The sequence below is a fragment of the Numenius arquata genome, chromosome 5, assembly GCF_964106895.1.
Source record: "Numenius arquata chromosome 5, bNumArq3.hap1.1, whole genome shotgun sequence".
NCBI classification, from domain to species: Eukaryota; Metazoa; Chordata; class Aves; order Charadriiformes; family Scolopacidae; genus Numenius; species Numenius arquata.
The window spans coordinates 1,211,739-1,236,471 of record NC_133580.1 but is presented as its reverse complement, the minus strand read 5'-3'; the positions used below and the strand labels follow the sequence as shown (position 1 = coordinate 1,236,471).

At 53.4% G+C, this 24,733-nt stretch overlaps 1 protein-coding gene across 1 annotated transcript; it reads right to left on the bottom strand.

Moving 5' to 3' along the window:
• Positions 1–18,410: 18,410 nt before the first annotated feature.
• Positions 18,411–22,941, bottom strand: LOC141464403 (BTB/POZ domain-containing protein KCTD12-like). Its single transcript, XM_074147297.1, has 2 exons — positions 22,843–22,941; positions 18,411–21,154 (listed from the first exon to the last, which is right to left on the bottom strand). Exon 2 carries the CDS (start codon positions 21,128–21,130, stop codon positions 20,240–20,242), a length of 891 nt encoding a protein of 296 aa, XP_074003398.1. The 5' UTR covers positions 21,131–21,154; positions 22,843–22,941; the 3' UTR covers positions 18,411–20,239.
• Between the last annotated feature and the right edge of the window lie 1,792 nt (positions 22,942–24,733).

Genomic DNA, 24,733 nt, shown 5'->3' with positions numbered 1-24,733 from the left:
CTCTCCCTCTCTGGTTCTAGCCGGTTGCTATTGAAAAGAAATTTTCCCTGGAAACCCATTAATCCAATGCGGAGAGGCAGGTTAAAATTACACTTAATCTTGAAATATTGTTTGAAAAAGGGGAAATTAGAATACTTCATTTAAAAGCTGCAGAAGGAAACGCATTTTTCACATGCCAAAAAGGGGTTTTTCAGCACTATTTCCTGTACTTTTTGATGAATTTGCAACTAGTCTTAATTAACCCCAAACCTGCATTTTTCAGCAAATAAATGGTTCACCTGAGCATGTTCGCAAAGATCCATTTAGGAATTGTAACTGCTTCTGTACATGGCAAGCAAATTGAAATTATAATTAAAGGCAGAATTAAAAACTGCCTGTGTGCTTCTAATACACAGGGAGAGAAAAAAATCCGTTCGTCTTATGTTAAGTCAACAAAATACTGGATAATGGAGAAGAGTTAATACATTTTCCTGAGTGCTTTTTGATAAAGGCCATCAAAGAGGCTTTTAAGGAAACTCAATAGCCAAAGGGGGATTGTCTAACTTCCACGGTGTATTAAAAGCTTATTAAGACAGAAAAAAGAAGAAATAGAATCAAGAGTTCATTCTCAGCGTATAAATAATATAATAACAGGACTTCCCCAGGAGTCCATCTTAGGATGAAAGTCTTTTATTAAGGATGCGAGGGGAAAAGGGCGAACAGTCAAGTGGAAAAATTTTGCAGGGAATAGAAAATAATAATATCAGCTGGTGGGGGCCAGTAGAAGCTGCAAGGGGACCTCGTGAAGGGATGCTAATGAAGAGCCTGCCCGTGGGTGAAATGAAAAGGCGAGCAGTGAAGAGCAACGCACATCAGAAAACGTCACTTGAACTTTTCGTGCACCTTGATGGGTTTTAAATCAGCCTTAGAGAGGAAAAAAAAAGAGGAGACCCCCGGGTGTAATGATGAGCAGACGCAGAAATGCTGGCTCAGCAGCCAGAAGCGGCACAGGCAGTAGGCTGCGTTGGGCAGGGGGATAAGAAACCACAGAAAATATTAAAAAAAATACCTTTAGGGAATAGAGTAGGGCTCTAAGTTCAGTCCTGGCCACTGCTCCTTGGCCAGACAGACAGGATTAAAGTCTGCCCAAAGCTGCTCAGTAAAACTGTGAAAGGCCTGAAGGGAGTTTTACAATGAAGAGGGTGAGACTGGGATAGTCAAGGCTAAAGAGGAAAGAAAGAAGGAGAAAGCTGGCAGGAACATTGCCATAATCATAAAAACACGTTTTTGATGAAAAAATCCCCTTAAATAAGCCGCCCTTCCAGAATTAGTTTAGATAAGGTTGAACACGGTACGAGACAGAAGCCGTGATGCTGCAGGGCACTGGGCATCACCCACAAACTGGGGTTAAGGAGAAATTCTCCCAGAGCGGGGCAAAAGTGAACCAGACCAGGGGTTTCTTCCACCCTGGTCCAAAATCTCTCTGCCAGGGACTGTCACAGGCAGGACACGGGGCCGGGCACACGCTCTGCCCGCTCCTGCTTGATAAATCCTCTCCTCCCGATCTTGTTTTCTAATGTAATAGTTTGCATTTTTCCGCCCACCCACGTATCTAGACAGGCCGGGGCACCTAATCCCTGATGGTTTATTCATTATTAGAAAGCTTCTCACTTTTCCTTTAACATCATTCGGGTCTGATTTGATTACAGAACATGCCCAGTGCCAAGTTCGTGTTTCTGAGAAAGGAGTGATAATTAGATGACGGCTGTGCAGCCCCGGGGGGAGACGGGGGGAGAGGAGACACCCTGGGAAGAGAAAGGGCGAGTGATGGGTGGAAAAGCTCTGGTGTCGGCAGCTCCTGGAACCCTGTGGTCCAGCCCCTCCTGCCTCTGCCCATCCTCGCAGGCTCACTCTGCAAAGCATCTTTAGCAGGAGCAGGGTCAAGGCCGGGATGTTTTTTACCCCTGGCCGTTTGCGGAAGAATTAATCAGAAAATTGCAGCCCACCAGGCTTTAAGGTTGGAGCTAAATCCCTTTAAATCGGTGTCACTGAGCTCCCATCCACCGATTATTTAAATAATGGCTTGATTTTTTATTTATTTTATTTTATTTGGCTCTAGTCTTCAGAAATTAAAAAAAAATAAATAAAAAAAAATAGAAAAAAAGAAGCCTGGATTTTGTTTCAGATCAGATGTAAAGTGGCATGAAACATAAACCACATCTCCTTGCTGGCTACGCAGGCAGGTGAGGGCAGGCACTGCCTTGCGTGCAGGGAATAAGCTAGCCTGGAAAACACGTCGGGGGATCACCAGGAAGACAGACAAGGGGGGAAGACAAGCCTCTCGCTATCTCTTCCCTGTTAAAATTCACATCAAGGCTGATTTCAGTCTCGTTGAGGCGGGTGAAGAGCAAAAAGATACTGCTGGCTGTAGAGAGATGCCTTCAGATGGTTGGGTTTTGGTGGCCCTATGGTGAGCCACAGCTTCTCCATAGAGATAAGGGTCTAGGGGGAGAAAACCAACAGTATTTTGTGAAGATGTGAAGGAGAAAGCGCCTGGCAGGACTCCTCCTTCACCGCTCTTTCCCCCCACACCCCGTGGGCAGAGAGATGGGATGTGGCTGTGGCTGGTGGCCGTGGCTGGTGGCTGTGGCTGCCTGGTGGCTGGGCGGTGGGGGGGTTGCAGAAGATGCTGTGTGTGGGGGACACCACCCCTGTCACACGCAGTTTGGTGCTTGCAGACCAGGCTGGGGGTCTTGGGGGCTGGAAAACCAGGATGATCCGGGACTCCTTGAAGAGCTCATGAGCAGAAGCAACCCCACAAGATACTGAGTTGAAGAAGTTCACCCATAGGCACCAAGAGCCTCATTTGGGTGCTTTCAGTTGCCCGCTAAAGTCCTCCACCCTCTGTTTTTTTATAGGGCAAGGCGTCTAAATTTAGGTGCTGTGCACATGCCCCCTCCCCAGCTCATTTCCTGCAGCAAGGCAGAAGAGATGCCAGTTCAGATAGGGCTGCGGGTGGAGGTGGGTGCTGATGAGGAGACCTCCTCGGCAGCAGCGGTAGGAGGTGTGCAGGTAGGCGCTGACAGAGGAGAGGAAGAGAAGGTAACGAAAAAACAGCAAGATCAGAGATAAGGCTGAGACGGAAACGAGAGCGAGCAGCACCCTCTCCTCCGTCACACTGACGAGCTCCAAGGTGGTCCAGCCCAGCAGGGTGGTGGATGCAGGCAAAGAGCATCCCTGTGGACCCATCAGGGCTGGGTCTGAGGAGAAAGTGCTTGCATTTAAACTGCTGGACCTATTGCTTCTCCTCTGTCAGGATTTATGCACAGCAGGATAGTTATTCCAGGCTACGGCTGGATTCAGTGGCATCCCTTGTTAAAATATGGGTGAAGCTTCTTGCCTTGGGACACCAAGTTTTATAGTCAATAATTTCAGGGGCCTGCCCAGGCAATGGGAGTGGATGGATGTATTAATCCTCCCTTTCTCAGCTCACAGGCACAGGATCCCCGGGGATCATCTCTGACGGATGTTTGTTTAGCCTTAAATCTTCCAGGAAGGAGATACCAGTCCTCCCCCGGAGACCTGCCTCACTGGTGCTGCACGTTTCTACTGCAGCTGATAGAAAGCTTTTAGTGATGTCTGACCCAAACCTGCGCTACAGTGACTTAAGTGTTTCTATTCTCATCCTTTCTCCAGTGCAGCTGATTACCATCCATTTTATATTAAACTTTGCCTGATGATGGGCTGTTTTCACATCTTCTACTTCCCAGACTAAACAAACCCTGCTTATTTAACATTTCCTTATAAGCTAGGGTTACTGAACCTCATCTTATTATTTGTGCTTCTCCTCTGGATTTCCTCCAGCTCATCAACATCTTTCTTAACATTCCAGGCCCGGCGTCGGGCTGAGAAGAACAACCTACCCCCCGTCCCCCAGGGCTCAGGCTCCTGCACACACATCACTGTCCGACACATGACTTTTTGCAAAGGCTCCCACCCTTTCAAACTTGCACCCTTAAGTGCTGGAAAGCCTTAAAACCATGTGTTTTACACGGGGGCCATCTCTTCCACCCACAAAGCTGCTAATGAAAATATCGACTACAGCAGAGAGGCTCCCGCAGCGCCCGCTCGCTGTGTTTTCCTGCTCGGGTAGCGAAGGGGTGATAACCGTTCCCAGAGCACCTTCAGAGCAATTTGTTTTCTGATGAATTCACCCAAGCAACGTTTCTCAGTGTCTCTTCCCCTAACCTTGTTTAGGAGAAGATCGGTGTGTTGTCCCGTCCTGCTGCAGGAGCTCCTCGCTGACCGCCCAGCCCAGTTAGCCACCACAGGGACTTTTTGGGGCAGGAAACCTCAGAACAAGCAGCGAGAAGTGGTGGAAAGTGAGCAGCTGGGGAATATCTGTGTCAAGAAGTCTGCGGAGCTGGCCTCACGCTCACGGAATCACACAATCACAGGATGATATGGGGTTGGAAGGGACCTCTGGAGATCATCTAGTCCAACCCCCTGCCAGAGCAGGTCCACCCAGAGCAGGTTGTACAGGAACGTGTCCAAGCGGGTTTTGGGGCTTCTGGGCCCACTTGAGGTCTTTATCCGGCTATTTGCTGTGTGTGCTCGCAACCACAGTGGGTTCTCAGCTCCGTGCTGGGATGCCCTGGCTGAAATGCCACCGACGGGGCTGAAAACACTCTGTTTTCACGCTTGGGAGGCTGAAAACCGTGGTGAGGAGGAGTATGGAGCAGTTTACCCTAGTCTCAGAGAGAGCAGAGCCTGCTCCAGCCCTGGAAGTGGCTTGTGGTGACATCCCGGCGCAGCCACAGGGTTTTGGGGAATTAAAAATCACACCCAGCACCGGGGAGGGCTTGAGGATGCTCTTACAGCATGTTCCTCTCGCTCGAGTTAAACCACAGTCCAACAGGTCTCTGGTGAGCAGGGAGCGAGGGGGTATTAATTAAAAAATACCTTTATTTTGCAGGAGCTGTACTTTGAGAGTCTCCTGTATCCGCTGCAGCTTGGGGTGGTGGGACAAAGAGCCACTGGCTCTATTTTTACTAATAAAAACTGCCCAAACCAGACAGCCTGTCGTGCACTTAGCTAGTGGTCACAAGTTTTAAAAATATCTCTGCCAAATAGTTTTGTGGGCATCTGCACTGCTCCAAACCAACAGTTTTTAATTTGTGTGTGTGGTTCGGAACGGCTCCAGGCTGCAGGGGCAGTGCCGGGGAGGGGGTGGTGGGGACTTCTGCCAGATTGCCCCGGGGATCCGGCCCCCTCTCCGTGTGATTTCATATTTCATGTATGAATTTAGCTCTGCTTTGCCTCTTGTGTAATTCCGTTTGGCGGGCAGCAGGCTGGCCGGCTGCCCAGGCGCTGTGAACCACACGCACCATGCGATGAGAAACACCTTGGGCAGAGGGCAGGTCTGGAGCAGCCATCCCGTCCTATCCCATCCCATCCCATCCCATCCCATCCCATCCCATCCCATCCCATCCCATCCCATCCCATCTCTGCTTTCCCCTGTCCTGCTGCCCAAGCCCTTGGACATGTTGAGGAGTCGTGGGGCAGTAGCACATGGCAGAGGGACAGGATGGGATGGTGGCCCTCTGCCCTTCCTGCCCATGGTGGGAGAATAGGAAAGCATCTTCTCCAAGAGAAAAAGAGCTTCTGAGAAGTTCCAGGTCAGGAGAGGATCCTAGAATCATCAATTCATCGAGGTTGGAAGATCATTGAGTCCAACAATCAACCCAACACTGCCAAAACCACCACTAACCCATGTCTCTCAGCACCATGTCTGCCCGGCTTTTAAATATCTCCAAGGATGGTGACTCCACCACTGCCCTGGGCAGCCTCTTCCAATGCTTGATAACCCTTTCAGTGAAGAAATTTTTCCTAATATCCGTCCTAAACCTCCCCTGGCGCAACTTGATGTCGTTTCCTCTTGTCCTAGAGAAGTCTAACCTTGAGGTGTGCAGAGTTTGGGCTGCCATGGGTAAGGAATTTACCTCCCCCCCGCCTCTGGGTGCTTGACACCCACCCCATAGGGTACTGCCAGCCCCAAGTCTCCAAGAGACCATGGGGACTGACCTTCCCATGTGAGTACCAGGGTTGGTGCTGGGCATGGAGGAAACCCAGGGTGCTTCTGCTGTCCTCACAACAAAAAAGAACTTAAGAAATCCAGGAGGCTGCACAAATTGCAGGTACTTGTGTTTACAAATCAGATATGAATGAACCCCAGTACCCAAATCCTGGTGGCACCCAGCATAGCGGACTGGAGCCCATCAAGGATCCAGCCCCTGGATGCTGCACGGGGCAACGTCAGGTGGACCTGTCAGCTCAGAAGTGCCAGCCCCAGCCATACAGAAATTAGAGTTTCAGGCCCAGGGTTAAATCTAAAACCATTTATTCTGGATTAGTTTTTGTTTTCCCTTTGGCTCCCCTGTGTTTTCCAGGTTTGCTCCCCCACCAGCAAGACTCAGATTCAGTTAGACGCGAAGTCCCTGCATCCTCCACCATGAGGCCACCGTGATGGCCCCACAAACTCATTTCACAAGTGGCTAACCCACTGCCCCCGCATCTCCAGATTACCGAGGGCTGAGCTAATGCCGAAAGCTCCCAGACAAGTGGCTTTCTCAGGAAGCGCCATCCCAGAAAACGCAGCCCGAGGGAAAGTAAACTCCCCCGAGCCACAGAAAAAGACCCAAACCTGCAATTTCTTCCTTGCTGGCTGGAAAGGGATGGGGCTGCATTTTCCAAAAGGTTAAAACACAGGGTAGGGATGTTATTTTAGGGAACGGCTGAGCCCCTTCAAACCTCCCGACAAACGGACACGTCCCCGAGCCCTGTTTGTGCAGATGCAGCGCCGGGCTGGGCTCCAGCCCATGTCCTGCCCCCGCAGGGACAGCGTCGGGCTTTGGAAAAATTACGCACGGGGGAGTGGAGAAGAGGCTGTTTTGCAGGTGGTGCTGAGTTATTCCAGACATGGAGCGCAAACACAACTGCAAGTGAGTGGAATTCCCTTCTCCCACCTCCCCAAAAAAGCTGGTCTGTGCTGGTAATTAAGTCTGGGGTGGGGGACAGTACAGCAGGAAACTTGTGGATTTTATCATAGAATCACAGAATGGTTTGGGTTGGAAGGGACCTTAAAGCCCACCCAGTCCCACCCCCTGCCCTGGGCAGGGACACCTCCCACCAGACCAGGTTGCTCCAAGCCCCCTCCAACCTGGCCTTGAACCCCTCCAGGGATGGGGCAGCCACAGCTTCTCTGGGCAACCTGGGCCAGGCTCTCACCACCCTCACAGCAAAGAATTTCTTCCCCAGATCTCATCTCCATCTCCCCTCTTTCAGTGTCAAACCCTTCCCCCTCCTCCTATTGCTCCCCTCCCTTTGGCTGTCTGTGGTGAGGGGATGCTCTGCGGATGATGGGATCCTCCATCACGGTTGGCACCTTCACACTGATGGATCTGGGCTGTTTTCTGAAGCTCCAGGGAGCCCCAGGAGCTGATTCAGGGCAACAAGCCCTGTGCTTTGTCCTGTGCTTGGCTTCCCACAGCTCAGCCTCCCCTTGCTCCAAGCCTTGGTCTTGGTCAGCACCAACTCTTCCCCCTGCAGTCCATCCCCAGCTGCACCACAGGCTCCCGGCATCCACCTATTTTTGACAAATTTCCTTAAAAAAAGCCATCCTTGGTGTCTGTGGCTGGACTTCAGCCCCAGACTTGGGGGTACCACTGGTGGGTACCAGCCCAAGCTCCCAAGAAGGAAGAACCGTCAAACATGGAATCTCTCTAGAAATGTAAAGTGAGTAATTGTCTTGTGAGAAACAGCTTTAAAAGTCAGTAATTGCCTGCTCGGGATGCTAAGGCGGGGTGAGGAGACCTCGCTGTTCGACACAGTCGTTCAGCAGCCATTAAGCACGAAGCATGAGGGCTCTGCTCGCTGCCTGGCCTTGTTCAGAGGCTGACAAAGACATCCATCGGGTCATTAACTCGAATTTCCCCATCAGTTTTTCTACCAGAAGGACCATCTATTATGGTTACAGAGGACACCTGGCACGCAGGTGGCTCCAGGGCAGCGTTATTTTACCGTGTGTAGTCAGGCCTCCCACGGGAGGGCTTCGCTCTCTTGGTTTGGTGCCTGGAGCGTGTGTTTGCTTAATGGCCCTCTCAACACCGGGTCATTGTTCTCTCGTGTTTTCCCTGGCACAGCCTGGGTCTGGCTGGTGGGTACAGAGGTGTCCAGGACAGTGGTGGATATCGAGCAGAGAAGTTTTTTGGGATTGACTGACTTATTGCACTGCCTGGGATGAATGTCAGCAGGGGTACCTTGGCTCTACAACTTAGGTATCTCTGGGGGCTCCTGTTGGAGTCCATGGAGAGATATCCGCACCTCTAATGTCCCTGTTAGATGTCTGGGTGGCATCTCCAGACAAGCATCTGACCCTCCTGCTGGACAACCACAACAACGAAGGTGCTGGAGACAACAAGCTCAGACTTTCACACCCAACTTGAAGATGCTGACATTAGCAGATCAATCTACTTGAGTACATGAACCACCAGCTTTAAGGCAAGTGAATAATTACTTTTGGCAACGGGTCTGTTTTGAAGCTGCAACCTCAGCTGTAACCAGCCTCCCTACTGACACTGGCCCCACACCGACAGTCCCCTTCCTGCTGCAGCACCGATGTACGGAGAAAGGGGTGACCGAGCTGCCGGGGGACACTGCCTCCTGCTGCTTCCCTACCTCTCCAGGCCATCTGCCAGCCTCCAAGGAGGTGGTCCACGCTTCGGGATGGCAGGACCAGAGCTCACGTGGCTGTTCTGAGCCACCTCCAAGCTTTTCATCCAAGATCTCCATAATTATCTGAGAGTACACAGAGCTGCTGATCCTATCGTTGGTGGGACGTACATCTGCGCAGAAGGTCGCAGTGACCACTGCTAGCCGGGGGGTGTCTGTGATTTTGGCCAGGAGCACACAGGGAAGCATCCTTTGCCCTGGGCGGGGTGGGGACCCCTGCACATCCTCCTTCTAGGAAATCTGCAGCCCCTTCCTGGCCACTTGTACAAAAATTTCTCCTTTTTTTCATGTTATTGTCTCTCCCTCCTGCCTTTTTATCAAAAGATAATTTGGGGGCAGGGGGGAGAATTGCTTTCAGTGGAATTTGTAGTGGATTTTTAATGACTGACTACACAAAGAAACCCCAAAGTTTCTGGAGTAAAAAAGTAGGCAGGTTTGAAGAGGGAAGGGGAGGGGAGGGGAGGGGAGGGGAGGGGAGGGGAGGGGAGGGGAGGGAAGGGAAGGGAAGGGAAGGGAAGGGAAGGGAAGGGAAGGGAAGGGAAGGGAAGGGAAGGGAAGGGAAGGGAAGGGAAGGGAAGGGAAGGGAAGGGAAGGGAAGGGAAGGGAAGGGAAGGGAAGGGAAGGGAAGGGAAGGGAAGGGAAGGGAAGGGAAGGGAAGGGAAGGGAAGGGAAGGGAAGGGAAGGGAAGGGAAGGGAAGGGAAGGAGCAATCCCAGCTAGAGCAGGTAGCAGCTAGGGCAGGCAGATCAAGGCTTTTTAGTTCACGGAGGCTTTCAGTGTTCCTGCATCTCCTTCAGGCTCTGCTGCTTCCTTAAGTCACCTGAAGCCTCCTCATAGCCCTGCTTCCAGCAAGACCCAGCATCACAGAGGGCCAGGGCTGGGATTTCTGGACCCCATGAAAGAGGACAGAAGATGCTGGTTAGGGATTGCGTGTGCCCACGCACTACAGGAGCCCCCTGAAGACTTCTGAAGCAGCTTCTGAGCAGAAGACGATGTTGCTGCAGGACTCAGAGACTGTGGGGAGCAGGGCCAGGAGGAGCCGGGGAAGTGGAGGTGAGCCCTCCTGGGTGATGGTAGACCCTGGTGTGGGGAGCAGGGGATGCCCAGCAAGAAAACAGTGCTCTCCCAGGAGGAACCACGAGGAAACAGCACCTCTGGGGTGTCTGCCAGGAAACCTAAGAACAAGGGAAAGTTTCCTGACTCCTGCCAGCCCTTTGCTTGACAGGAGAGAGGGCGGTTTGTCCTTCATTTCCACGACACTGATGGATGACCTCAGCTTCTGCAGAGGGCGGGAGGAGAACTGCCTACAGTGAAGGTCCCTGGTGCCAAGACCTCACCACTCCTGGTAAACACAAATATATCCCATAGCAAGGAAAATTTTCTGCTTTCCTGAGTCTGCAAAAGCCCAGTTTGCTGGAAGGTGGAGTTAGAAACAACGTTAAATTGAGGGAGGGGAGAGGTAGGAGGGACATGAGCATGGAGGTATTTGGCATAAGGCACCAAGCCCTTATCATAACCCCAGTGAGCCTGGGACGTGTTCAGCTTTCCAGCCTGCTGGGAAGTACTTTTCTGGCTGATTTTACCAGTGTGACTTCTAGAAGACTGGGAATCCTTCCAAGCTGGGACCTGGGGACTTCAGTTCCCCTGGAGCAAAATGATAGTTAAAAGGCTGCAGCATGGGGCGTTTTATTGATTTTTTTTTTTTTTTTTTTTTTTTTTTTGCTTCCCCTGGGGTTTTGTGTTAAATCCTCTCCAGGCCTGCAAAGAACAATAATATTTTGGGAACGCCCACCGGGAAACATTGGCTGTACCCTGGGTTTCTTCAGGTTTGGAGTTGCTCCATTAAAGTGACTGAAGCCAAACGAGACGTTTCCACTTGCACAAATGAGAAGCTGCAGCCCCAGCTGCGTTGTACGGGAATGTTAAAAAAATTGCAAGTTCTACAGAAAAATAAAAGAAGTTACAGGGCGGCTGTGTCTCTCTGCCTGCTCCAAAATCCCTGGTAAAGGCAGGAGCTCTTGGGAAACATGGGAAGCCCTGGGCAGCCCCCCCCTTCCCGTGGAAGCCTGCTGCGAAATCTCGGGGAGCAAGCTGGCTCCCCCCCCAACGGTGGGCGGCCAGCTGAGCTGTGGTCTGGCTTTTTGGGGTGCCAGACTCGCTCCCGCAACATCTGGATGAACTGCACGTGCAAAACAGATCCCGGTGGGACCGGGGGAGCAGCCAGCGGAGACACCCCACCCCTGGGGAGACTTGGGGACCAGCGTTGGTGGCAGAGGGCTGTGGAGCCGAGCCGGGGATGGGGGAAGCGTTGGTGACTGGAGGGTTGCGAAACAGTTTCCTGTTTACTTGTCTCTTACTTTTTTTTCTCTCGGTTAACCGTGGCCTCTACCTACTGAACTGCTGCTTTTACCAGCAAAGCAGGGGAATGCCCTGTCCCCTGCCACCCTCATTCCTCTTCCCCTCAACCAGCCCCCGGGAGGGCACGGTGGCAGCCACATCCCCGTCCTCAGCATCCCTGCACCCTCCGCTCGCAGCTGGAAAAGACCGTCCCCCTGGGTCCTTAATAGCATTTAATCCTTTGAGTTGATTAAAATAGTATATTAACCAGGAGACTTGGGCGTAATGGGAATAATAGATATACGCAGGGCGTGATTGCGTGGCGAGTGGGACTTCACTAAATGAGCTGTAATCCCTTGTTCTGCTGCAGAGGGGAAGGATTAGAGCATCACTCTTTTTCTTTTTTTTTTTTGGTTGAAAGCCTCAGCTCTGAGGAAGCGATCCCCAGCTGGGGCAAAACAGTGTAACTCGGTGCGGTTCTTATTTATACTGCAGGGCCTGGAGGCTATTTTAAGACAGGGGGTGAAGTGTCCTCTCCATGCTTGCTGGTTTGGGGTTCCTCGGTGGAGAGCAGATGTGGGCTGTGCCCTGCCTTGCACTGCAGCAGGCGTTTCATGAGGGCTCAGAGGGGAGGGAAGTGCTGGGGTTTCCATTTCGTCCCCCCCGGGAGAGCTCAGCTCTGCAGAGCATCCCCGTAAGGACTAAAAAGGACTGTTTTGCCAGTCTGTAGGTTGGGGAAACTGAGGCAGGGTAAGCTGGGTGAGGCTGCAGCAAAGCAGGGCGGGGAAGAACCCAGGGCTCATCCCTGTCCCCAGAACATCCCCATTCCACGTCAGGATGAGCCTCCAGCCCTCACCGTGCTGCTTCTCCTGACAGTGGGAGGCAACCAGTCCCTAAGCCACAGGAGAAGCAGAGCCTGGTGCATCCAGCAAAGCACGGACCCTCCTGGCTGTGCAGGGACGTGCAGAGAGGATCCTTGCTCTATTCCCTTGCTCCTGTTGCTTTTTCCTCTGCAATATGCCCCCTGGATGTGTGAGGAGCCGGCAGAAGTCCTGCGTCGGGTTCGCTAGACATCATCTCTTTGGACCATGAAAGCCATCAGCTTCTCTGGCTACAAGTATCTGCTAATCTTGGACCCATAAACACCCTCTGTCTGGCCAGCCCTGAAGCACAAGACTGGGTTAAGGAGATATTATTTCCTTTATTTAGTTTTTTTTGTCTTTGAGCCTTAAACATTTATGCCTTTGTTTGGTTTTTTAGGTTCTGAGCCCTCCCTTGTCACGGAAAAGGGCCCCAAACTGAAAACCAAACAAACTGGAAAGCTGAACGTCTAGTGAAAAATCACTGCTTCCAGGAAAGCCAGGAGGGCTGGGGTGGCCACGCAGCAGCTAGTGGAGGTCCCCAAGCGTGGCCTCAAGGGTGGGCAGCACTCCGGCTCCAGCAGACCCCCACATAAATGCATGAATTTGGGGTCGGTGGGATGGGATTGTGCACTTTTACCAGTGCAGAGGAGTCCCCAGCTGGGGCACAGCAGGACCCTCCCTTCCCCAGGAGGCTGAGCTGCACCCCTGGGGACCAGCCGCCACTCGGGGAGTCTCTATCTTTTGGGACACTGGCAGGGAAAGAGAATCCTGGCAGTGCCACCTCTGTCCCTGTCCCCCAGGGAGAGTTTTGGGGGGGCAGCCACCCCTCTCCAGGGATCCTGGGAGCAGGAGAAAGGGGGGTGCAGGCTGTGCAGGTGGAGGGTGAAGTTACCTGCAAGGGACTTTTTGGGGAGACGGTGGTTCCTCCTCCTCAGTGCCTGTTCATGGGATACAGCCAGGGGAGGACGGTGGTGGCCCCTGCTAGCCCTATCAGGCAGCTCTTCCTGGGGACAAGGACATTCCTTCCCCCCCTGAAGGGTATCACCAGCCCTGCAGCACCCAAAACTGCTCCTTGCCATGTGCCCAGCCCTGGTTTTGAGTGGGGAGGGAGAAACTGTAAAATGCTGGGGCTGAAAGAGTGGCAGAGATGTTCAGTGTCCACCAGCCCCTCTAGAGGAAGGACACTGGCCAGACCCCAGCCATGCTGAGCCCCCCACGGTCCTGCTGTGGGACAAGGGCTGCAGCCAGGAGCTGACGGAGTGCGAAGGGGGAACAGCAAAGCCTCGAGCCAGTTGTTTTTATTTCTTCTTTATATGGCAATGTTCCCTTGCCCTGCGCTGGGAGCTCCCAGGGCTGCTCCTGCCCGTCCCTCCTTCCTGTCCCACTCCGGTGGCCCTCGTGGCCAGGCGGCGTGGTGGCTCTGTGGCTACGTGCCCCGGAGCTGGCTCTTGGGATGGCTCTGCAGCAATGGGACATGCAGAAATCCCCAGGGCTGCTCGCAAGACTCCCATGCCCTCCCACTGAGCTTTACTCTGGATTTTATGTCCCCTTTCCTTAAATAAAGAAAAAGTTCTTGTTTTTAGAAACCCACTCATTTGTCCCAGTAATTCTCCTGCCACCTCTCTATTAGGGACTTCTCCTTCTGTCAAAGGCACCAGATCCAAGTGAAAGGCAGAGATTTGCTGCAGGGTTTTGTGGATGAAGCAGCTCTTTTGCAGGTCAGGGGCTGGTTATTCTCCATTAACAATGCAATGCGCTCACATCTGCCTGTCTCAAGGTGCATCTCTGGCTCAGATGCCTCGCCAAGCCCTAGGGATTGCCCTTAACCTCTCCAATCTTGGGGGTTATTTGACTCCACGTCTTGGTCAAACTGTGCTGGGCTGAAGGAAGAGCTGGCACAGGCAAGCTGCCGCCCAAGGCAGAGGTGCAACAGATGCTCTATAGGCTCAAAGCGTGAGCCTTGAGCATCCTTGATCTTCCAGCTCTGCTCAGTACCTGGGTCTGCCCCCACAGATGACCTGTAAATTAAATATAAACCTGACTCTGGTGCACTCCAGCTCCCACCCGGGCTCAGCAGGCTGCTTGCCCACAGAGCTTGCAGAGGGCAGGGAGCCCACAAACTCTGTTTTCTTGTGTAGTTTTGCTTCTTAAAGGCTGAGCTCATGCTCTGGGCAGGGGGAGGGGATTTGGAGGAGGTCTGCTATACCCTAAAACATATTTTCACGCGACTGGCAGTCTCCTAATAGTTGAAACACTGCCAGGGTGGAGCGAAAGTAGCCCACAGATTCAGGTCTCTTAAGAAAAGGGAAGGAACACACTGTGTGAGGTTACACAAACCTTTCTGCTTAAGAAATTGAGCTAAAACCATCTAGGCATTGGGGGCAGCTTCCTCAACGTTGAAGGGACCTGCAGTTTTGGAAAGGGCTGAGCAGCCTGCAAACTGTGCATCCGAAGTCGCATCTGAAACTTGGCTTCCACTTGTGAAATGACCCCAAAAAATCTGCACCACCCTTGTGGTGGGAGGGGGCTGTTCTTCCCAGCCATGGTCCCTGAGGTGGGCACCGAGGTGTCCACCATCAAGATCTCCAAAAGGCCCTGGGCAGGGGATTGAGTTGAGCTTCTGTGGCCCAGGCAGGCTGTGCCAGACTCTGTCCTCTGCTGTGGTGGCTTTGATATGGTTCCTCCCATCGGGCACGTGTGGCCTGGACTCAGCTGGAGCATCAGCTGGGGAGAACAAGCCAAGGACCTCAGGTCTAGAGAAAGAGGATGCAAAGTGCTCCTCTTCCCTGCCTTCCCACAGAGGTCCTCTAAACGATGATGGGAGAGGACCGTGATGCTCTTTCCAGCGATCACGAAGATCAGGCCATCCCTGCTGGCCATCACCGATCAGCCTTTGCCAGAGTTCCTAAATTAATCCGGGAAGGCTGGGCTTGTAGAGTTCCTCCAGTAACACCAGCCAGGTGATCTGTGCTTTCCATACAAACGCTCTTCTCCAAGCTGCTGGCAGGAGAGGCTTTTTGTGTCCCTGATTAGAATTGCAAGAGAGGATGGCACTTGACGGTAGGCAGTAAAGAGCTGTGTTTATCCCCTGTAATTGCTGCATGCTCCTCTGCCTCCTGCTGAGCCACATCATCCAATTTCGGGCTGAGTCTCGGAAACGTGGGGCTGAGTTAAGTTTTCTGTGCTCTGTGAAGGGGGGGGGGGGGATTTATTTCTGATGGCACATTTGTCCTGCTGCCCTGGGGTGTTTGGGGGCCAGTGCACCCTTTTGGGTCCCTTTAAGGATGCTGTTGGCAAAGCAGACTCTGCATCACAGCTTATGGAGCCTGGAGATGGGTAAGGAGGGAGAGGGAACAGACATCTGGGATGCAGGGGATGTACTGCGGACTCAGATATGATTTAGATGAAATCTGGTTTAGTCTATTTGCAGGAACATATTTCAGGCAGATGCTGTACAGGAGGTGAGGGGGTTTGATGATTCCCAGCCATCCACCACCTAGAACTGAGCAAAACTTTTTTAACTGCATGAGCCTTTGAAGAAAGCCATCTGCACGGCACGGCGTCCCAAAGCCCAACATGGTCTAGCTCAGAACAAGCTGTCAGCACAGGTTGGACAAGCTTCGTTTGGCAAAGTGCTCCCACAGCTCTCTGCCAGCTGCCGGCACAGCTCACCCATCCCAGCCCCAAGCATCTCCTGGCTCCTGGGACTCCCAGCACACGCAGACACTGGCTGCTGGGCTGTGATCCCTCTCCTGCCTCTCCCCAGGCCCCAGGAAGGAGGCCCAGAGGTCTCTCCATGGCCGGCCAGAGCAGAGCACTGCTCTGCATATTGTCTCACCCCCTGCACGTCACAGCCACCCGGTGTCAGCTGCTAAACTGAGCCTAAAAGCCTGTTTTCTTAAACCCTTTCCTACAGAAAGAGTCTGGGCTGCAGTTTCTGCACTGAGAATTGGAGAACCCCCATCTCCCCCATAGTTTTTCTCAGTGGCGAATACCCACGCTGTTAAAGGCAGCTTTTTGGGAGGTTATTTTTCAAATTAGAAGAGGTTGGTTCCAGCTTCCAGCTACTGCTGCTTTAACCCTTTCCGTGCTTCTTGATCAGCAAGTCCTTCCCCATTTCAACGCTGCAATCAAGTCAGTCTTGATCTTTGTGGTGAGCTGAGCAGCCTGGGCTTCTCAGGTCGGGACTTCTAGGCTGGGGATGGGGTTTTCTGTCTCCCCTCTCCCATCTTCTGGACCCCACAGGACCCTGCTTGTCCTCTTCCCAGTCCTCCAGTATCAATCTGCTCCATTCTTCTTGCCTCCTGGCTGCTGGCAGGACAGGGGCAGCTCAGCTTCTGGGCAGGGCAGGACTTTTCTGCCACCAGAAGAAACCCCCCCACCTTACAGAGGGGCTGGAGACAGACCGAGGAGACAAAATGTTTTCAGATGTTCTCTCGGGGTGGCAGGAGTGTCTGATGGAGACAGATGGGATTTCGCTTTTCCTTACGGGGAAAGCTCAGTTCCTGCAGTTTTTGTGCAGAACGAGGCGCCGAGCGAGTAACCAGCAATTTGTGGGCAGGGTGGGAATGCAGAGCCAGCCGAGTTCACGCTCTGCCTCATTTGAATGAGGGATATTATTTTGGGATGGATGATTTTCTGGGGATCTCTAAATGAAAGGGTGAGTTACGTTTCCCCTCGGAGAGAAAACAAGCCTTGAAGGCTTAAAGCCCTTTATGAAAACATTCCTTGGTTTCTGGTGAGCTGAGGAGCTGCTGAGCTTTGCAGTGAGACCGGGCGCCTTCCCAAAGGACACTCTGCCCCACCATGGTCCACACTCTTCCACGAGGGACCTGCTGCCACACAGAGACACCCCTGGGGAGGTTGTGGGTTTCTTGTAGTTTCCTAAAAGCCATCCTCAAGGCCAAGGTGGGAGGTTGGCTGGCATCTGGGAATGGACCAGCTCTAGCTCAGACAGTCCCCACCTCTGGATTCCCCTCAGAAAAGCCGATGACTGCTCAGCACGGGTCAGATTAAAATAATCACTGGGATCCCTCCTGGCCCTGGGCTTTTGCAGACAACGTGGCTAATCCCCCAAGGCACATGCAGCCCATTTTTACTCCAGGTGTGTGCCACTGTCTGCCTGCCCACACATGTGCCCTTCCTCCGAGGTGCCAGTCATCCTATGCTGGAGCAAAGCCACCCACAGCTGAGCTGGGGACAGCCAGAGCCTCTCCAAAGCCCTGAGCCTGCAAGTGTGGGGAGAATCTTCATTTATAGCTCCTAACTAGCAGCAGGCTGATGCCACCACCTCCTTTAACAGGTTCTGGTGATCCAAGATCCTCAGTGCTAGCTGGGGGACATGGGGGACACCAACTTAATCCAGTTGGGCAATGGCAGAAATCAGTGCCTGAAGAGCAGGCCACCTTCTTGGGAAGAAAAACATCACCCCCAAGTCCAACATCCATGAGGGAAGGAAACTGAACGAGGCTTATTTCTTCCCTTGAGTCCCTATGGATGTCCTGGGTGGTGGGAGATCCTGAAGGGAGACCACAAGCCCAAGGAGAGCTAAGAAGGTCTAGGTGCTTTGAACAAGCCCAAACCAGAGACAGACCACTGTGGTTCAGAAGGAAGCTTGAGATGTGGAAACACCCAGGCACATTCCTGGGAAAAGCCAGCAAAACAGGCAACAGCAGGAAAACACCTTCCGGACTGTCTCCCTGAAGCTCTGGAGACTGAGAGCCATCCCCTGCTGTTTTTTTGCCCAGCTCGAGGGACTTGCCATGATTGCTCAGAGGAGGAGGACCTCAAATAGATATTTTTCCATGCCACCATTTCTCCACAAATGGTCTCTCGTAATGACCAAATTAACCAGGTTCTCCTCCCAGTGATGGGCAGCAGCAAAAGGACACGCTTTCTATTACTAGATACATGCCAAGAAAAGAATCAAACCCAAATTTGTTGTGTTTTTGTTGAGATAGACACCAACAAACATTTTTTTTCCACAAAGTATCAGTTTTCATGAAAACTGTCAGACTCTGAAATGATTCAAAAGTAAACTCTTCTGCTCTGATCGTATTTCATTGGGGGTACGAGGTTTAACAGCCCAGATCACAGAACCTGGCACATCAAAACCAACTCAATGTTGGCTTTGCCGTTATGGTCTCTCCCTCAGGAAAAATGCTTCCTCCTGTGAGATCAATTTTTCAGTCCAATTCCAGAGGGGAAAAGCAAACTTCAAACCACCAGCGTTTCTCACAAGGCAGCAATTTCTTTTTCCAATCAGCCCTAATTAATAATGATTAGAAAAATCTTTAGTTAAAAAAAAACAAACCCAAACAAGCAAACAGGGAGTGCCTGTCCCCTCCCCCTTTATTCAAAAGGTTTTAATTCTGTCCTTCAGCCTCTCTCTCTCCCTCCACACAGAACTCAAGTTCCTTTTTCTTTTTTTTTTTTTAAAAGCTGGTTGTCGTTTCCTCTTCAAAACACTGTTACAATGAGGAACAGGCCGTTATAAAAATACCATTCTCGCCTTCCCCATCTCCAGCAGAGAGGGACTTGCCTCACTACGGAGCTTTACCTCGCCCTGCGTGCCAGGAGACTCCAGCCCTCCCACCTCCTCAGAAACCAGCTGCAAACCTTCATCCCAAGTGAACCCCAGAGAGAAATGCCCCTTTGGTGATCCTTTAGCTCCCCACACCAAGAAGCAGCCAGAGGCAGAGGACCAGGGGTGGACAGTGGGTGGAAGGGAGCCGAGAACTGGCAGAGGAACAGGCAGGGTTGAGGACATTGTGGTGACAACTGCGACAGTTCCTGGAGGTGTTGGCACGGAGATGGGCAGGTTGACCCCTTGTGCCAGGGTTTGCCAGGCCCTGCATGAGTGATGGGGATGAAGGCATCACCCGGGGATGCTTGGCAGGCACCTGGACCCCACCTCTGGCATCAGCATCCTGCAGGGATGCGCTGCATTGCAGTTGGGTCCAGCTGGGTTCAAGAAGGAGGCCGGGGGGGTCGGAGGAGGGCAAGGTCTGGAAGGTTTGGAAGGACAAGGTTCCCTTCTTCTCCTCTTTATTTGAATCCATATACTAAAGCACATCGCTCCCTGCCCGTGTCCTGCTCCAGCAACACCTCTGGGTGCACCCAAGCACCACCTCCTTTGCACCTCGGCACACCACGACGGAGGCCAGTCATTTTTGTTCCTTTATTACACATTGCCCAGGCGTGGTAGAGCAGCAGCAGCAGCAGCCAGCCCCAGGACCAAAACACAGGCCCTTGGAGAGCTGCGGTTGGAGAGACCTTTGCAAGAGGTTGCCGAAACGGCACAGATTTTTCATGTTGGGCAAAGATTCCCATTAATCTGGGAAAGAGCCCAACTGCCGCTCACTGGAGCCACCCAGCTCCAGCCCTCCGAAGCCCACATTCTCCAAAAGAAAGATGAAGGTACTTTTGGTTTTTTTTCTGACAGCCCTCCAACTAGTTTGAGAGATGTATAAGCATTTTACACCCTACGGCGTGTAAAGCCTTCCCCGCTTCTCCCCCCCCCCCCCACCTCCCTCCATGTATGCATCTGCCCCCTCCCACCCCCCAACCCCCCCCCCCCAAGGCATCCCAGAGCAGCAGCGATGCTTTGAATCAGGCCTGCAAACACAGGGTGCGTCTTTACCTACCCTTCCCAAGCACTGACAGTCTAAACGCTAAGCTGCTTACATGGGCTAATGGCAATACAGCCGTGCCGCGAGGCTTCATCTTCCCGCCCGCCCACCCTCCTCTCCGCTTCCCACCTTTCTCCATCTCCTTAAACCATTGCTTCCTCGCTCAAACCCCTTGGCAGATCAAACACAGGGTATTGCAGCAGGTTCTCAGGGAGCTGCAGGGCGCAAGAGCCCAGTTCGGTGTCCAACACGGACAAGCTCATCCAGCTGCAGGAATCCCAGCCCAGAGCAGAGTCCGGTGCATCATCCCACCCCAAACCCTCCCCTTCCCACCCCAAAACATGTTCACAATAAGTGTCCAAGTCCACACATCCAGGGAGGGTCGGGAGCTACAGGTGGCTACTGCAGAAGTCGGAGAGAGGGAAGAAGGTTGGTGGTCACTGGTTGCTACAAGGAAGAGCTGAACAGGTTCAACATGGAGGAAGGAAGGGGGAAAAAACCCAACAACAAACTCAAAAGGAGGCAAAGGGGGGACACTGGGATTCGGGGGTTGGATGTCCACCTTCTAGGCAACAGCCAGTACAGAAAAGGAAAGGGAGAGTTGGTGTTTGGTTTGTGGGGTTGGTGGGTTTTTTTGGTGTCACTCACGATAGAAAACATATTCGGTGTAAGAGGTCCAGATCCTGTCATCTGTCTGGTCATGGGCGAAGGCACAGGTGCCCGTGGAGTTGCAAGCCACCATGTGGAAGCCAGCATCGGCCAGTTTGTCAAAGGCTTGCTCCAGGAAGGTGAATTTGAGGTAGTACCTGGAGGTGTACCTCTCCGGGGGCCTGTCCGGGTCCCTGCTCTCATTCAAGGTATCACCAAAGACCTCCTTGGCCAGAGAGGTCTTGCCGCAGACCATGATCCGTGCCACCCTGCGGAACTTGGCATCCGTCTGGCTGTCCCTGCCCAGGGTGTAGGACCCTCGGTAGCCAATGGTGATGAAACCTGCCCTGCGGACGTCGGTGCCGGCAGCACCTACGCTGGAGGTGACAACACCCCCGGGGCCACCAGCCACGGCGCTGGAGAGTGTGGCACTGGCAGAGGTCAGGTTGCGGGTGGCATCAGCATTGGGGGAGAGCTCCTCCGGATCGCTTTGGCATGGGTCGTCCCCCAGCGAGTTCTGCTTGCTGAGCTTGGGGGCCAGCATCTTCACAAGCTCCGGCAGCATGAAGTACTCAGCCTCTCGCTGCAGCCGGCTCCTCTCCGGGAAGTGGTCGGGCAGCACCAGCTGCTGGTCTCTCATGTAATCCAAGATGTAGCGGAAGAGGAAACCATCCCGATCCACAAAGAACCGTCCCTTGCTGTCGCGGGCCAGGGATCGGATGTTCTTCTGGGTGAACATCTCCCAGAGGAGCGAGCCGGGCACGCTGACCAGGGTGGGGTGGCGGGTGATGTAGACTTGTCCACCCACATTGAGTTCAATGATCTCGGGGAAAGGGAAGTCCTCGCTGGGTTTGGCACAGCCCGCGTTGTCTGCCAGGGCCATAGTGAGCTACTGCTGCCTTCCCACCTGCAACAAAAAGCAGCGAGAGTGCCAACGTTCAGCCTGCCAGCCAACGCAGCTCATCGTCCCACCAGTCCCAAGCCAGGTTGCACTCGCTTAGGGTCACCAAGCAGTGCAGAATCAGGCCCCTGTCTCTCCAGAGGGCTGGAAGTCAGCTCTCCTCCCTAATCCCTGGCTCTTGGAATACACAGCATTCGCTACCGCTGCCTTCCCTTCCATGCTACAAGAAGGGAAGAGCATTACCCGTGGTCTGAACATGCCGTGTCCACCTGCTGTCGGCCCTCCCGACAGCCAGCTCCTGGTCATGGGGCTCAGCACCTTTGCCCAGGAAGGTGCGGTGACGTTGTACTGATGTTAACAACAGGAAAAGCAGGACCGTCCCACCCTGGGTCTGACCGGCCACCCGCCTGGCCCAGCATCCTGTCGGTCAGGAGGAGGTGCCGAGCGTGCCAAGGGAGGACCGCATTACGACACGGTGTCTCCTGCCGAGCCGGTGAGCTGGAGGGGACTTCACGGTCCCACGCAAGGAGCACCAGCAAGTCTGCCAGCAAAACAACGCTAGATACCACTATAGAGGACAGAGTGACAGTGCCTTTTGGCGCTCCTGCTCCTGGAAGGTACTCGATAGAGACTTGAGGCCAAGCTGAGAGCAGGTGAGAGATGGCAGAATCTCTCCAAGGGTCTGGGAACAAGACAAAAACTGGGCTCCTGGTACAGCCTTGGGCCAGATGCCATGTATTTATACATTTCTCAAAGGCAAGCTGATTCTTAGGCATCCCTCGGCACCGCAAATCAGGGCTTACATAAACCTGGCTCAGCAGACAGGCTCCTGACCCAGCCGGGCCAAACCGTGCTTCGTGCAGGGATTTGGGAGACGGGGGAGAAGACGGGTTTCCCTGCGCCATCCCCAGCTGCCTGCCGGGGTTGGCCCGAAGCTCTGCCCACCCCCCCCGGGTGATGTTACTGCAGCCCTGGGACCGCGCTGAAGTTGGCAATAGCTGCCTGTCCCCCCCGTCCCCCCCCCCCCCCTGCGGGGACGGGTCCCGCAGCCGAGAAACAGCACTAAAGGATCATCAGCACGAAAGGATCCTCACGCGAATATGGGAGAAACTAAAAGGCGAAGATAAAACTCCGTGGGCACTTTTGGGTGGTGGGGGGAGCCGAGCCTGCGTTTCATGGCCACTCGCCTCCTCCCAGCTGGCAGGGATGCCCAGGGAGAAGGGGTTTTGAACAAGGAGCGCCTCGAACCTCTGCCAAGGAAGAGACCGCAAAGATCGGGAAGAGGATCAGCGAGGTCCACCCGGCTTCCAGCTCCCCAAATCCTGCCCCCCCGCAGCGGCTTTGGGTCCCTTTCTTCGTCGATACGCTGTTTCCCTGCTAAAGACGACCAGGCAGGAGCCCGCCTGTGCCAGACCCCTTTGTCACGGGTGGGGAAAGCTGAAGGCTGCAGCTGGGCTGGCACTGTGCAGGGCTGGGGGGGGGGGGGGACGGACACAAAGACAGCTCCCCCCCCCGCCCCGCTCCGGCTGTCGCATCCCCGGACCCGGCAAAAAGCCACCGACGGGGATACCCCGGCTGCGGGAGCCGGAGCCGTCCCCAGCCCTCCCTCCGGTCCCCGTCCCCAGCATCGCACCGCCCCGGGGGGACCCTCCCGCCCCATCCCGGCGGGGCTGGGACCCATTACCCCCCGGTACCTCCGCAGGGCGGCCCGGCCGTGCCGCTCCGTGCCGCTGCCGTCCGTGCCGGTCCCTGCCGTGCCGGTGCCGGTCCCCGTCGCGCCGCCGCTCCGCTCTGCCCGCCCGGCCCTGGCCCTGCCGTTTTATGGTCGGGAAAGCGGCGAGCGCCATCCCCCGCCGGCCCCGGGCCCGCCTCGCCCCCGCCCTCCCTCCCCGCCTCCCCCGCGCCCGCTCGCCCCCCCCCCTCAACCCCGCATGCACCCCCCAATGGGGCCAGGCGAGGCGGGGGTCGGCCCCTCTCCATCCCCCCGATAAAGCAGGATTTGGCTCTAAGCACAGAATCATAGAATGGTTTGGGTGGGAAGGGACCTTAAAGCCCCCCCAGTGCCACCCCCTGCCCTGGGCAGGGACACCTCCCACCAGACCAGGTTGCTCCAAGCCCCCTCCAACCTGGCCTTGAACCCCTCCAGGGATGGGGCAGCCACAGCTTCTCTGGGCAACCTGGGCCAGGCTCTCACCACCCTCACAGCAAAGAAGTTCTCCCCCAGATCTCATCTCCATCTCCCCTCTTTCAGTGTCAAACCCTTCCCCCTCCTCCTGTGGGTCCCCTCCCTCATCAAGAGTCCCTCCCTATATTTTTATATTCTTGAGCTGTAGGGACCAAAGTCCCCTTTCCCAAGGTATGAATAACACCCGGTGGGATTGAAACGGCTTTGCCTGTTGTGACACCCTGTGTGTTAGTGCTGGCAAAGCCAGGCATGAGAAGAGAGAATCCATCTCTCTTTTTTCTTTCTTTTTTCTTTTTTTTTTTTTCCAAAGGGCCAGTTTACTGTAAAGACAGGAAAATAGAACAACTCCAAACAACATCTCAGTGTTTGCCTGTTTCCTACAAGTCTTACAAAGGCAGGCTAAAATCCAGCTTTCTGTGACAGCGCAACTGACCTGAGTTTATCTACGAGTTTATTTACATCCACCTGTCAAATTCTATAGGGGCAGAAGATGTAATTTCGGTCATATCCTGTACCAAGTCTGGGAACTCAAGTCCAAGGAATTTTTGTTTGGGTTTCTCATTGCTGTTTTCTTGTGTCCCAGCAGTATCACAACCGTATCGGTCACCAGAAGTACAGTTAGAGATGGGATGTCTCTCTGAATGAACAGGCCGGGATGCTGTTCCCTGGATCTGTAAGTGTTTTGAAAGAATAAATCCGCAGGTAGCAGTCTTTCCGTAGCGAGTCAAAGGCTTCCTGAAGAACGCCCTGACATGGAAAAGCAAACTCGACATGGCTGTGCAGAGAGGGGACAACCTCGGTATTAAAAAGAGCTCATGGATCAGCTTTCCCCTACGTCCCCCCAGGTCTGTTTCCTTATTTCTCTATAAATTGCAGGGTTGTCCCCCAGCAGCTCTGTTTGCAGGTGAGCGGGTGAGAGCAGCCCCTGAAAAATCCCGTGTTGGTGGAGGTGCCTGGAATTCTGCAGCATCCCGTGGACTCAGGGTTTGTGGTTATGAGCGACGTGGATGGGGGCTGCGAGGGTTGACTTCTCACACATTAAACCAGGAACTTTCCCATGTGCATATTTTGTGGAATGTATTTATAGATAAGGGAAAGTTAAAAATGGGATAAAGTGTTTTGCGAGTATTGAAATGAACAATGAAATTTTCCCCAAACTAAAAAAGAGGAAAAAAAAAAAGGGGGGGGGGGGAAGGAAATAGGGAATGGTTTTAATTTTTTTTTTAACCTCAAAATTTTGTTTCACCTGCAAATGCTATAACTTAAGAGGAAAAGACGTTGAAAACTTGGAGACCTAAATTCCTCCTCACCAGGCTGTTGTATAAAATGATTACAGCTGGTTATTGGACCTAAGCAAAATTCAGGTTGGGATGGATGGATGGATGGATGGATGGGATTGC

Bases quoted from the DNA above. Each gene is read 5' to 3' on its own strand.
- LOC141464403 (XM_074147297.1), bottom strand. From the start codon at position 21,130: ATGGCCCTGGCAGACAACGCGGGCTGTGCCAAACCCAGCGAGGACTTC.